General features: G+C 42.0%; 1 protein-coding gene across 7 annotated transcripts in view; it reads right to left on the bottom strand.

The window, feature by feature from the left end:
• Positions 1-14,926, bottom strand: part of NACC2 (NACC family member 2) — a 232,831-nt gene that overhangs the window by 28,206 nt on the left and 189,699 nt on the right. For all 7 annotated transcript variants that reach the window (XM_073541051.1, XM_073541052.1, XM_073541050.1 and 4 more), the window contains one exon: positions 12,844-13,765. In XM_073541051.1, coding sequence (XP_073397152.1) covers positions 12,844-13,708 — 865 coding nt within the window. In that variant the 5' untranslated portion in view covers positions 13,709-13,765. The remainder of the gene's footprint in view (positions 1-12,843; positions 13,766-14,926) is intronic.

Here is a 14,926-nt window from a genome sequence, read left to right as displayed (position 1 = left end):
GCAAAAGAGATTTAACCGATCAGGGACAAAAATGGAAATTCAGCAGAGCCCCAGCCGGGGCTGGCAGAACACAAAACTAAGCAAATCAGACAAAATCTCATGGAACAATAACAGAGCAAAACTTAGCTTTAGAAGACAGGAACTGAACTGGAGGCCAGAGCTCAGAGCAGAGAAATCACCAGCAACCCTACAGGGCGTCGGCTGCCTTATATCCACTCAGAGATTCCAGATGTCCAATTGCAATCCACCTGTTCAGGTGACAGGTTTCTCCCATCCAAATCAGTTTCACCACCTCCTTTCACCAGCAGAGGGAGTTCATCGGACATCAAAGGTGAACGAGAAAATGAGCTCACAACACCAAAGTGAGCAAGAAAGAGACAGTAAGCGAAAGTGACCAAGAAAGAAAAAGTAAGCCAAAGTGAGTGAGAAAGAGAGAGAAAGAAAGCTAAAGTGAGCAAGAAAGAGAAAGAAAGCCAAAGTGAATGAGAAAGAGAGAAAGAAAGCCAAAGTGAGCAAGATAAAGCCAAAGTGAGTGAGAAAGAGAAAGAAAGCCAAAGTGAGCAACAAAGAGAAATCGAAATACAGCAATAAAGAGAAGAAGCCAAAGTGAGCAAGAAAGAGAGAGAAAACCAAAGTGCGCAAGAAAGAGAGAAAGAAAGCCAAAGTGAGAACGAGAAAAAGCCAAAGTGAGCAAAAAAGAGAGAGAAAACCAAAGTGAGCAAGAAAGAGAGAAAGAAAGCCAAAGTGAGCGAGAAAGAGAGCCAGAGGGAGGAAGAGAAAAAAGCCAGATCGAGCAAGAAAAAGCCAGAGCGAGCAATAAAAAGCCAGAGAGAGCGAGAAAACGCCAGAACGAGAGAGCGAGCAAGTGAGAGAAACAGAAAGCCAAAGTGAGCAGCAAGACAGAAAGTGAGACACTTGTCCATCATTGTCATTTTCTCTCCTTCCGCACTACTTTCTAATTGATAGAAAGCTGCAGTGCAGTCTATGTACTTGTAGATGGTGATGCATAATAGGGTAACTACCTACAGGCAATGGAGTGACTGGTTTCTTTTTTTCACGGAGAGCTAATTTGCATACTTTTTCCCATTTCGCACTGTAAGTACCCAGGAGATTCACATCTTTATCTATGATATGACACTTGAAATTAGTTGTATTTTTTTCCCCACAATCCCATTCTGCTGATGTACACATGGGGTTACAGTGGAACATGTGGCGGCAACATATACAGACTGCCTGCCAAAGGACCAGTCTGCGGAGGAGAAGCCAATGAGAAATGTATAACGGCCCAGTATTATTTAGCAGTGTATGGTGGTATTATTTAATTGTAATATATGGTAGCTGCATAGCAGTATTATACAGCTCTTGGCTCTAGGCGGAAGAAGTTGTCCGGACAGCACACAACAGCATGAGAGGAGTTAATCTCGGCGGCATATAAAGGATTACAGAACAGGTTACATGATGTTCTCCTAAATGGCAGCTCCTCCCTGGTTTTCTCATTCCTATAAATTCCAAGGGAGCAGATCTTCTTAGGACTGCCTTGTAACCGGCCTTATCTGTCCTTTTTTAGCCCTCGCTTCTTGTCACAACTTTCATGGTTTATAAATACTCGTATTTCAGCAGCACTTCAGATCTTGTGGAAAAGTCAAACCATCTGCCAGGCTGCATGCGCAATTAAACATCATCTCTGGAGTTTACCCGTTGTCAGCCAGGGTCGACCACAAAGCGCGCTGGGGTTATGTTGGGATACGTCGGTGGTTAAATTAACTCTTTCCCCCCTGTATACCTTTACATGGACAAATTTGTATACAACATAGATACACACACGTATATTATATATACACAGTACTGTGCAAAAGTTTTACGCAGGCGTGGAAAGTCTGATGCAGAGTAACGATGCATTACAAAATACAAGTATTAATACTTTATTTTTATCAATTAACAAAATGCAAAGTGAATGCACAAAAGAAAAATCTAAATCCCATCAGTATTTGGTGACTGCCCTTTGACTTCATCATTTCTTCTTGGTCACATGAATACAGCTTTTGAAGGAAATCGGCAGGAAAGCTGTTCCAAACATCTTGAAGAACTGACCACAGATCTTCTTAAATATGTAATACCATCAGGGAGGCGTCTGATTGGCTCCAAATTTATTCTGCAGCAGGACAACTACCCCCAACATCCAACCAATGTTATTAAGAACAAGGAGACCTGAAAGTGATGATCCGCCCCTACAGATCCCTGATCTCACATCATCCAGTCTGTCTGGAATCACATGAAAACACAGAAGGATTTGCACAAGTGAGATCCACAGAAGATCTGTGGTCAGTTCTCCAAGATGTTTGTTCCAAACTTTGTGCAGAGCTCCTTCAAAATCTATGTGTAAGTGACAAATATACCGAGAAGAATTAATGACAACAAAGGGTGATCACTAAATATTCATTTAACCCCATAGTGACAGAGCCATTTTGCAGCTTAATGACCAGGCCAATTTTTACAATTCTGACCACTGTCACTTTATGAGGTTATAACTCTGGAACCCTTTACGGATCCCGCTGATTCTAAGTTAGTTTTTTCGTGACCAATTTTACTTCATGTTAGTGGTAAAATTTCTTCAATATGACTTGTGTTTAGCTATGAAAAAAATGGAAATATGGCGAAAATTTTGAAAATTTTGCCATTTTCAAACTTTAAATTTTTATGCCCTTAAATCAGAGAGATATGTCACACAAATTTCTTAATAAATAACATTTCCCACATGTTTACTTTACATCAGCACAATTTTGGAAACAAAATTTTTTTTGTTACGAAGTTATAAGAGTTAACAGTTGACCAGCGATTTCTCATTTTTACAACAAAATTTACAAAACCATTTTTTTTTAGGGACCACATCATATTTAAAGTCATTTTGAGGGGTGTACAAGACAGAAAATACCCAAAAGTGACACCATTCTAAAAACTAGACACCTCAAGGTGCTCAAAACCACATTCAAGACATTTTTTTTAACCCTTTACGTGCTTCACAGGAACTGAAGCAATGTGGAAGGAAAAAAAAATGTGGCATTTTTTTTTCAAAAAAATTTACTTCAGAACCAATTTTTTTTATTTTCAGAAGTGTTAAAAGAGAAAAATGAACCACAAAATTTGTTGTTCAATTTCTCCTGAATACACCGATACCCCATATGTGGGGGTAAACCACCTTTTGGGCGCACGGCAGAGCTTGCAAGGGAAGGAGCACAGTTTGACTTTTTCAACGCAGAATTGGCTGGAATTGAGATCGAACGCAACATGGCGTCCTGAGAGCCCCTGGTGTGCCTAAACAGTGGAAACCCCCAACTAGTGATCCCATTTTGGAACTAGACCCCTTAAGGAACTTATCTAGATGTGTGGTGGGCACTTTGAACCTTCAAGTGCTTCACAGAAGTTTATAATGTAGAGCCGTAAAAATAAAAAATACTTTTTTTTTCCACAAAAACGATCTTTTCGCCCCCCAAATTTTTATTTTTACAAGGGTAAAAGGAAAAACTAGACACCCAAAGTTGTTGTGTAATTTTGGAAACTAGACCCCTTAAGGAACTTATGTAGATGTGTGGTGAGCACTTTGAACCCCTAAGTGCTTCACAGAAGTTTATAACGCAGAGCAGTGAAAATAAAAAATCATTTTTTTTCCCTCAAAGATTATTTTTTAGCCCGCTATTTTTTATTTTCCCAAGAGTAACAGGAGAAATTGGACCACAAAAGTTGTTCTGCAATCTGTCCTGAATATCTTGATACCCCATATGTGGGGGGGAACCACTGTTTGGGCACATGGGAGAGCTCGGAAGGGAAGGAATGCTATTTTGGAATGCAGACTTTGATGGAATGTTCTGCGGGCATCATGTTGCGTTTGCAGAGCCCCTGATGTGCCTAAACAGTGAAAAAACCCCACAAGTTACACCATTTTGAAAACCAGACCCCCTAAGGAACTTATCTAGATGTGTGGTGAGCACTTTGAACCCCCAAGTGCTTCACAGAAGTTTATAACGTAGAGCAGTAAAAATAAAAAATCATATTTTTTCCACAAAAATTATCATTTTGCCCCCAATTTTTTATTTTTCCAAGGGTAACAGAAGAAATTGGACCCCAAAAGTTGTTGTGCAATTTGTCCTGAGTACACTCATACCCCATATGAGGAGGTAAACCACTGTTTGGGCACATGGCACATACTGTTGTGGTTTGCAGGTGCCATGACCCACTGGGAGAGCCCATGAGGTGCCAAAACAGCAGAACCCCCCCCATAAGTGACCCCATTTTACAAACTACACCTCTCAATTAATTCATCTAGGAGTGCAGTGATCATATTGACACCATGTGTGTGTCACAGAATTTTATACCACTGTGTGCCATGCGGAGAGACTCAGGAGGAATGGAGCGCTATTTGCCTATTCAAGTGAATGGGTCTTTGCACATGTCACTGTGTTTCCACGGACCGTGTGCCCGTGGGCAAAACACGATAACATGTCCGCTTTTTAATGTCAGCACAGGCCACAAAACATCCAGCACACATGCATACGTATAACACACATGGATGTCATCCATGTGACATGCATCGGCGCCAGGGAAGAAGCGTTACAGTTAGCGCTGTTTCACGGTGCCGAGTGCTGAACACGGCTCTCATCATTCTCCCCTGCTTGTGCCGATCGCCGGCAGAGCAGGGGATAATGATGAGAGCTGTGTTCAGCAAACGGCGCCGGGGAACAGCGCTAACTGTAACGCTTCTTCCCTGGTGCCCGTCCGTGTGGTGTGACAATAACTTTGGGGTCCAATTGGATCTGAAGTAAATTTTTTTGTGAAAAAAAGTTAAATGTTCATTTTTTTTTAAACATTCCAAAAATTCCTGTGAAGCACCTGAAGGGTTAATAAACTTATTGAATGTGGTTTTGAGCACCTTCAGGGGTGCAGTGTTTAGAATGGTGTCACTTTTGAGTATGTTCTATCATATACAGTAGATCCCTCAAAGTGACTTCAAATGTAACATAGTAACATAGTTTTGAAGGCTGAAGGAAGACCTTATGTCCATCTAGTTCAGCCTATTTTTAGTGCAGCTGTTCTGCATTGTTGATCCTGGGGAAGGCAAAAAACCCACAGAGTAGAAGCCAATTTTCTCCATAGGGAAAAAAATTCCTTCCCCTAATCTGGGTCAACCCTCTACCTATAATATTCTGTTATTCGTAACCTTCTATACTGTTACTCACAAGAAAAGCATCCATTCCTTTCTTAAATTCATTCAGCGAGCTGGCCATCACCACTGTGATGTGGTCCCTTAAAAAAAAAAAAGGTGTTGTAAAAATCGCTGGTCAAATTTTAACCCTTATAACTTCCTAACCAAAAAAATTTGGTTCCAAAATTGTGGTGATGTAAAGTAGACATGTGAGAGATGTTACTTATTAAGTATTTTACGTGACATATCCCTGTGATTTAAGGGCATGAAAATTTAAAGTTGGAAAATGGCGAATTTTTTTTTTCCACAAATAAACGCAAGTCATATCAAAGAAATTTTTACCACTATCATGAAGTACAATACGTCACGAGAAAACATTATTAGAATCAAGCGTTCCAGAGTTATTACCTCATAAAGGAACAGTGGTCAGAATTGTAAAAATTGGCCCGGTTATTAACATGCAAACCACCCTTGCGGGTAAGGGCATGATCAGTTCACAAAGGTTGCTCACAAACCTTTTGAAGGATATTGGGCTTTTCCATTTTTCTTTTACAACAGTCCAAAATGCATGCCCAAAAAAGCCCCAAAACACAAAAACAGTCACCAATTTAACCACTGCCATCCCTTTACCCATGGTGCCATTCTCCCCTTTCAGATTTTATGTTAGACCTGTGATCCGGTCCTCACCGATATCAACACTGAGGATTCCTATGCTGCTGAGATCACAGGTCCAGGACAACCAATGTGTGTGGCACATAAATGGCAAGGAATCGTCTTTATTTATTTTATTTTTTGGATTGAAAGCAAGAGATCATGCTCTCGACCCATGAGCATAACAAATGTGACAGTGCCCCCCATAAAACATCCACTAGGATGAAGTCTACCACAGCCCACCTACAAAAGAGAAGGGTCCCCAAAACATCACTCCCCGTCCCTCTGGACCAGAAGGCCACAGCGAGGTTCAGGGATCAGCGGCCTCCCTTCACCATAGTTTAGGTCTAGCTCCAAGTATTCACATGAACTGCCACCCTAGTAGACAAGGAGACCCAGTCTAGAGCTGGGAATTGCAGAAAAGTGCGGACCCTGATGGCCAGACACTGCCCCCTTAGACTGATCAGGAGGAAACCCTTAAGGAATCGCACATGGAAAGTCTTAAAGACAAAACACATGTGCAATGGATCACCATAACGCAAGCAGGAGTAAAGGATGAACTCCTCTAATCACCTTGCACCCTAATGTCCACATCAAGGACCTTAGGTCCTGTGCAGATGACAGTAATGGTACTGATTTTCTTTTACAATAAGACCTGCTCTAGGCCGATATCTTGCGCTAAGTGATATACGTCAAAAGTGTTTTCCAGAGCATATATTAATTGGAGACCAATTACTATAAGCAGAGCCTCCATCAGAAGCTACGGACAAGCGAGTAGTCTGTGCCGAGTTTGCAATATGGCAAAATATATAGCTACGTGTGTACTGCAAATGCAGCTCTGCTGCATCTGTAAGCAATCGTCTCGATGGAGAGAAACGATAGCATGTACACCGCGAGCAATAATGGATGTCGCTGGTCACGGCCCATTGTGAGGACACTTTGCTGCCTGTCTAGACGCACAGTAACGTCGCTGGTGCTGAATATTGTTGTGTAGCAGCCAGGCCAACTCCAGGGTAAATATCAGCAGTAACAGGAGGGAAAGCTTACAGCTCATTGTATAGCACAGGCGCAGAGATTAAAGCCGGCTACTGCGGCAGATCACAGCAAACATGGCAGCATTACCGGGAAATCGGCACAATCCCGACCTGTGTACAGACGCTGCTTAGTGCTAGGAACAGCAAACACCGCTCAACTGCTCCGAGCACAAGGGAACCATTTACCACAACCAGTTGACTCATCCAAAGGGCACAATATTTAGGGACCTGATCAAGACAGTCTGACTAGAAGAACGTCTGTCGACTCATGGACAACTTCAGATCAAGCCTTTATGGCTTTGTCTTCCGAAACGCTGCTGCCAAAAAGTTCAGATGCTAGTTGCCAAAAAATGGAATAGTCACCCTGACCAGCAGGGCCGGAGTTATAAAACCAAGCCCTGAGCAGCAAGCTAATTGCCCCCTCTCTGCTTGCAGTTTTCTGACAGTCTTCTCACAAGGTTCGTTATTATACCACCACATGGTGCTGAGAAAATACACCCCCCTAATACATAATACAAACACATAATACCACCGTATAGTTCTCGAATACTCTGCAGCATCCAAGTAACATGCCATTAAAGAGCTCGCTTTATACTGAAACATCTTTTTACATAATACTGCCCACCATATGAATCTCACATACTACTAAAATATGGTTCTCATGTAATACTGCCATACAGACCTCACATAGTAATAAAAAACATGGGTCTTACACAATTCTGCCATACAGAGCCCACATAGCACTGAAATATGGTTTTCACATAATATTGCCATATAGCACCCAAATAATACTGAAACTTGGTTATCTAATAATTCCATACAGTGCCCAAATAGTACTGAAACATGGTTCTCACATAATACTGCCATACAGAGCCCACACAGCACTGAAACATGGTTATCTAATACTGCCTTACAGCATCCAAATAGAAATGAAACATGGTTCTCACATAATACTGCCATAGAGAGCCCACATAGCACTGAAACATGGTTATCTTATACTGCCTTATAGTGCCCAAATAGTACTGAAACATGGTTCTCACATAATACTGCCATTTAGAGCTCACGTAATCAGATTTTATCTGTGTGATGGAAAGAAGATCAATTTTATGGCAAAGAAACATGTTGGAAAAGCATCCCTGTATAATTTTGAGGCCTAAAATCAATTAAAAGCATCCATGCATGGCACCTTTCTGTGCTGCTATCCTGCTTATTTACTGTTTCCAATTACTAATAGGAAGTTATAGAATTCACAGTTATGGACTATAGACCCAACATTATCAAGGCCTCAGCTTCATGTTTACCAGCACTTTCAGGATGTGTGAAACAGAAGGAGCAATATATCTACCAAGAAGAAACCTGAGGAACATCATAATCTTAAAGGGACAGCCTATGCAGTCGTAGAGGCTTCCCACCAGATGTACCCATAGGTCTTAGTAAAATTAAGCCCAAGAGAAGAGACAGACGCTGCCTACTGCTCATGGGCTTCATCACTGATCTGCATAGTAGTCGCTGCACTGACAAATTGTATTAAATAGCGTAATAAATGGATATAAAGAAATTATGAGTACTGTCCCTTTAAGAAAGCACACAAAAAAAATTTAGAATGATAAAATGTCCCACACATCCCCTGAGCCACCTGAAATCTCAGGTCTCCAGGATGAGGAACGTATCTTGGTGCCTATTTAGTATCATCCACCTGATCAGCTCACTTGTGAGAACATCTGTTTAATGCAAGTTATAAAATTGAATTATCATAGGAAGGAAGGAAATGAAAGTCTACTAATCCCACAGCATAGTCTAATCAGCAGGCAGCGTGCCCCTTATTAACCCTATAAAATCAGTTATGTACAGCAGATCATCTCTTCTACTAGAAGATGGTCTCCAACCCTTGTTGTCCTCTGTGAACACATCAATGCAGTTGTCTACATGTTTTCCAACATCCTTTTACGACTTTCTACTGCATTGACAAAATGTTCCTGTCCAATATTCGCTACTGCCTAGAGGAGTATATCGCATTACCTAGGAAGATTCGGAAAAAGCTTCTGATGGACCATTGACCAACTGCATTATGACAACCTAACAATTAAGAACCTCTGAAGGAGCCCAAAGTTCCTACATGATACAATTGTCCACCTTGGATCTCACTACATACAAGTTCATATAAAAGTGAACTTTGCTTATCATGGACATGAAACTCAAATCACCTGTTAGCAAAGATCCCTGTAGATGCCCATTGATCCACTATGACCTAACCAATACAACTGGCCACTCTTCAGGTCGAGGCGATGAGCCTATCATCAGACTTGGAAGGAAGTATAGGCAACTCTACCTCTAACTCAACCCTCCCATATCAAGCTTTTGTCACTTGACCATCATGTCACCCCACTGTCTCTACAAACCCATATATATGAGCATTTACCTAATATTTCCTACAGAATGAAGTGCCTACTCTTCAGGTCAAGGAGATCTTCCCCATCATCAGATGTGGTAGGCAGTAATGGCAGCCAACACCACCTAACTTCAAACCTTCCACATGACCATTGTTTCACCTGACCACTATGTCTTCCCAATGTTTGTAAATCGCCCCCGAAAATTAAATGCCCATTAACCCACTATGATCTACCCAATACAATGTCCACTCTTCATGTTGAGGAGATCTGTCCATCAACCACACCATAATCGCAAGCGTCACATATCATCATAGCCTCATAGCCAATGCTTCACCTGACCACCATGTCTCCCTCACTGTTTGGAAGACATACATGTCCATTAGTCCAATATGACATATACAATCCAAAATCCACTATTCTTGCAGAGGAGATCTGCCCATCAGCAGACCTCTTAGGCGGCAGAGGAAGCCCAACAACACTGTAACCTTAAACTTCCTAGATCATTATATCCATCACTTTATCTGACCTCCACGACTCAATCTTTGTTAAAGAGCCCTATAGATGCCCGTTGAACGAATATGACCTACCCAATACAGTGGCCACTCTTTAGGTCGAGGAAATGTGCCCAACATCCGACCTGGTAGGCAGAAAAGCACACCTACAATACCATAATCTCATACCTCGCACATCACCATTTCCAAACGTTTTACCTGACCACCCTGTCTCCTACAAATTAACTCATCTTTTTGCTAAGATACTTGTAGATGTCCATTGATCCATCATGATCTACTCAATACAAAAAGACCACTCTTCAGATTGAGGAGATCTGGTGGTATGCTGTTGTGAGGCTACTTTTACCATCTAACGCCAAACCTCCTATATCTAATGATTCACTTGACCACCATGTCTACACCCCACTTTACTCCCAAAGAGGTCATTCCAGATGTCTCCAACATGAGAGAATCCACAATCTAAGGGTTCTCACAAACTGGCATAGATTATCTTATGTCGAAGAATCGGGCAAATTATGCTAGACACTTGGCTCAAACTCTGTCAGAGCATGATCTGATTCTCTCGCATGAGAGAATTGCAGCAAAGGTGCAGAGCAAGTGGTGAACTGAACTTCTCCTTCTCCATTGTCTCTATGCACGTACATCAGACTGCACTCAGATGACATCCGAGTGCAGTGTGATGTTTCACACGCACCTATAGATTTGCATGGGTGTGCATGAGCCGATTAGCCACACGCAGCATGCTGCAATTGAATCGGCAAGAGGAAATAATTACAGATCAGCACAGTATAACATTGGGCTGAGTGCTAGCCGATAAAACATCGAAGGGCACTCGGCCGTGTTATACGCCAGTGTGAGCGAACCCCAATAGTTAAGAGTGGTCCAAAAAATACTTCTAAATCCTGAACACCTCCCTATAGCCATCTGTGCTGACCCCACATGCACCTGCATGTCTAGTTCAGCTGAGCGTGCATGTGTTCTGTATTAGGAGAGGAGACATTTCCCAGGTCATCATCTATAAGTGGTGATCTGTAATGCCCAATAGAGGGTCGGCCAGTCCCTCTGACTTTTTTTACATATGGTGGCCCATGGTGTCCAAATTGCCATTATTTGTTTTCAAAACTAGTTAACGAACAGAATCGCTCAACATCATGATACAAGTAGGAGATCCCAAAAGGGAAAAAAACACCAGATTCCCGAGCTGCTATGTTTCAATCATCAAATAGAGGAAATCCAGTAGATTGTAGAAATTGGTTCCAATATCAGTACTTTATTTATGGTACATACAGAGACAAGGCGTTTCGAGGTCCACTCAGTGACCTCTTCAGGTCGAATGTACAGGAAACATTTGACCTGAAGAAGAGGTCACTGAATGGACCTCGAAACGCCTTGTCTCTGTATGTACCATAAATAAAGTACTGATATTGGAACCAATTTCTACAGTCTACTGGATTTCCTCTATTTGATGGTTGAAACATAGCAGAGCGGGAATCTGGTGGTTTTTCCCTTTTGGGATCTCCTCCTTGAGTAATGAAAGCAGATGCTGTCGTTCCACACCATCCTGCTGCAGCTTCATTGCATGTGACTAAGCGCATACAGTAGTTGTGGCTTTACACAACTATTGAGGGTGAGAACCCTGCACAATTTAATTTATATTCATTATATCTGCACTGGTAAGGCCCTATGGGCGCGCTTTTGTGGTTTCTTTTATCAACATCATGATAGAAATAGAGCAGATGTGGCAGGAACCTGGAGTGGTTGTCATCGGCAAACTTACTAACTGGCATTAGAGAACCAGAGGCAAAAAATATGTAATTCTTCAGCTGATCGTGTGAGCCCAGTTTGATTATCAGTAGCCCAAGGCAAAATTTGCCTTTGTGTACTTGCACAAATGATATTTCCTCATGAACGGCCCGCGCCCAATGAATGTGGCATCAGCATTTCACAGCTCATGGTTTATATGTTACATTTTATCACTCAGATAAATAGCTGGTTTTTAGCCAATGTAATCATTCACACCAGCCGATGTACAAAACTCCATCTCCATGAGTCCGCCTCGGCCCACTCTCCGTACGCAGCCCCTGGCGCCCTTCTAAGTTTGGACCTTTCAGATCTTCAGGTGATCACCTGCAGAAATGGTTCTGAAAATCAGCTATAGGAGGCACCAAATACATACTCAGGAAGGTAACAGATGGGCACTTGACCCAACTCCTTAAATTATACATTTTATCCTATTTTGTCCTACTCTCTGAACAGGTCACTGCTTCCTGCAAAATTAACACATGCCTCCTCTTAACACGCTATAGTTTTCTGAGACCCTTTTCCTTCCGCTGCATATCTGTATCTTCTCATCTCATAGTACCCACTATTACCTGACAGTAATATAGATAGGTCACTGTCTCCTGCAAATTCACCACACTTCTTCTAGCACTGAAAACACTTCTGCCTCCGCTACATGTCTGTATCCTACCACCACGTAGTCCCCACTATTACCTAACAATAATATGGATAGGTCACTGCCTCCTGCAAAATCAACGCACTCATCCCTTTAGTTTTATAAAACCCTTTTCCCTCCGCTGCGTGAGTCCCCTCCCACCTCATAGTCCCAAATATTCTCCACCAATCATATGGATAGGTCACAGCCTGCTACAAAGACAAAACAGTCATCTACTGTTGTTATCACAGCCAAGATCTGATAAAATGTAATACTTTGGATGCATTTTTAAAGTATCTATTAAATTGTTATGTTGTCCTATTATGTTTATAGATTATAGTGTTTTTTATCCCTCAAGTTCTGCAAAAGTAAGATCTGTTTTTGCGGTCAGAAGCAGTTAGTGGTTTTAAAGTCCAATTGATGCCACCGTTGACTGAATTCAATAGTTACTGACTAGCCTACAACTTGACTACTTGGGACCTCATTGGTGGTTGGCTGCCATAACACACATTCATGGTAAATTACCACAACCTTGTGATAAATCTCATCTGCACATGACATAAAATCATGCACAAAATAAGGTACTAAAATTAATTTTAAAAAATAAATTAAAAAATTCCAGTACCTGAGTAGCCACCAGTAGATTTAATGTACATCTGTCCATAATGCTCCTCCACCATGGTTTCGTAGGCTTCGTCTTCCTCTTCATCTTCTTCATTGTGGTAGGACGTAGGGCTGTCGGTGGTGGGAATACTGCTTGCACTCGGGCTTGTGCGCTCTCCTTGAGAGTATGGTACTTGCTGTATGTTGGGAAAGAGTGCCGCTAAGCTTGACATGCCATAGTAGGACACTCGGGGGATTTTTGGTGGAGCAGACGATGGGACGCCGCCACCAGAATTGTCTCTATTTTGGTTTTCTGATGGCTTCTTGCCCAGAAAATTGGGCATGGCAATGGGTTGAACCTCCAGACTTTCATTTTTCACTCTGGTCAAAAGAGGGATGGGCATGGAAGGTGACATGATATAGGGTACCGTCGCGCCCTGTGTCTGGTTACAGGGACTTTGCGGCTCGGAACTGGCATCTTCGATCATAGTAGTCTGAGAGTCACAATGGGGGGAGCTCACTTTGAACATCAAGTCCGTACCTCGTTCGACAATGTGCTGGATCTGAAGAAACCCTGCTGTGTACATGACCACGAGCTGCTCGCTGGCAGCCATAGTTAGCTTTCCAGTGTAGCAAAAAGAGAGGATCTGCTGAAAACATGCCGGGGGCACGGTGGCTGGCAGCTCGAAAGCGCTTTTGCTGTTCCCGCTGAACAGATCTCTAAAGTACAGACTGCTTGCCGCCAGCACGGCGCGGTGTGCCTTGAACGCTTGACCTTTCACGACTATGGAAACATCGCAGTACAGTCCCATGAGCCTCTGCTCATTCAGGCAACCCAAGACAGTGTTCCCGAAATTGGGTATTTCAATGTGTAACATCTGTGACATGGCTGGGGTTTTGCTTACAGAGACATTCAAGAAAATGATGTTGGAGACAGTTCACATCTGTAAAGACAAATAGAATTAAAAATTAGTAAAAAATAAATAAAGAATAACTTCATTCAGAACTAACGGTCAACCGTAAAATCCAACAATGGATCAATGGATCTCAAACCCACCAGGACAATGTATAAATGGGTTTTTTTGCCAAACCTCGTTTTGTGAGTCCTAATTTTATATAAATACTTGTCACACTTTGGGGTTCCTGCTTCTTTACATGAGACCTACATGAAGACATAGGCTTTTTTTTCTAGAGAACTGCTCGTCACCAGTGATTCACTTTCACACAGAGACATCATTTTATTAAGAAAATAATAAGGGACCACTAGGAAAGCAAGTCTCCAGATGATAGCTTCTTCTCCACATTGACGTTATCTGGAGGGTGCACTTGGCCTGGTGGTGTCTGGTTCATTTACTTTCCTTTAGAAACATTATTTTAGAAAGAAAACAAGAACCAGGACCACAAAAGCTAGTATATATCCCGATGATAGCTTCTAGGAACGCTTTATATGTTTTGTGCCTGGGTCCCATTATATTAAAAACTGGCACACTAGAGGGTCCTACTTTACATCACACTTGCATGGCTACAGCGATAGCATGCTTAGATATTGGTTGTTTTTTTTACAGGAATGTCTCACAAGAGAGAACTGATGGTCAACGGTGATTCCTTAATTAAAATGTTAGCTCTGGAAGAGAATGATTCACTGGTCATCACATCTCTCTAGAGAGAAGTTCCTACCAAAAAACAATCCATATCTCAGATTCCTGTATCCATATACAAGTGTGATATATAAAGAAGTAGGACCCTTCACACCCAAGAGGTCCAAGAAGCTACCGTCTAGCGTTGAGTTAATCTGGTGGTCTCTAGTTCTTCAGAACTGTCATTTTATTAATATGGAGAACCAAGGATCACCAGTAGATAGTGTCATGGCCCAGTTGCTGTCTTACGGAGATATGCTGTCAGTGGTCCCCAATTCTTTCGCTTGCTAAAAAGATGGCTCTGAAGTAAACCACCAGGCCAAGCACATCTCCAAATGATGTCAAAGGGTCCAAGAAGCTATTGTCTGGAGATGTACTTCTCTACTAAAATGATGACTTTGAAGAACAGATGACCACCAGAAGACTAAGCACATCACCAGATGATAGCTCCCCGGACCTGTTGAGTGG

This window comes from Dendrobates tinctorius, unplaced genomic scaffold, assembly GCF_039654945.1.
Source record: "Dendrobates tinctorius isolate UK_male_01 unplaced genomic scaffold, ASM3965494v1 ptg000120l, whole genome shotgun sequence".
Classification (NCBI taxonomy): domain Eukaryota; kingdom Metazoa; phylum Chordata; class Amphibia; order Anura; family Dendrobatidae; genus Dendrobates; species Dendrobates tinctorius.
This window is presented reverse-complemented; position numbering and strand designations above follow the sequence as displayed.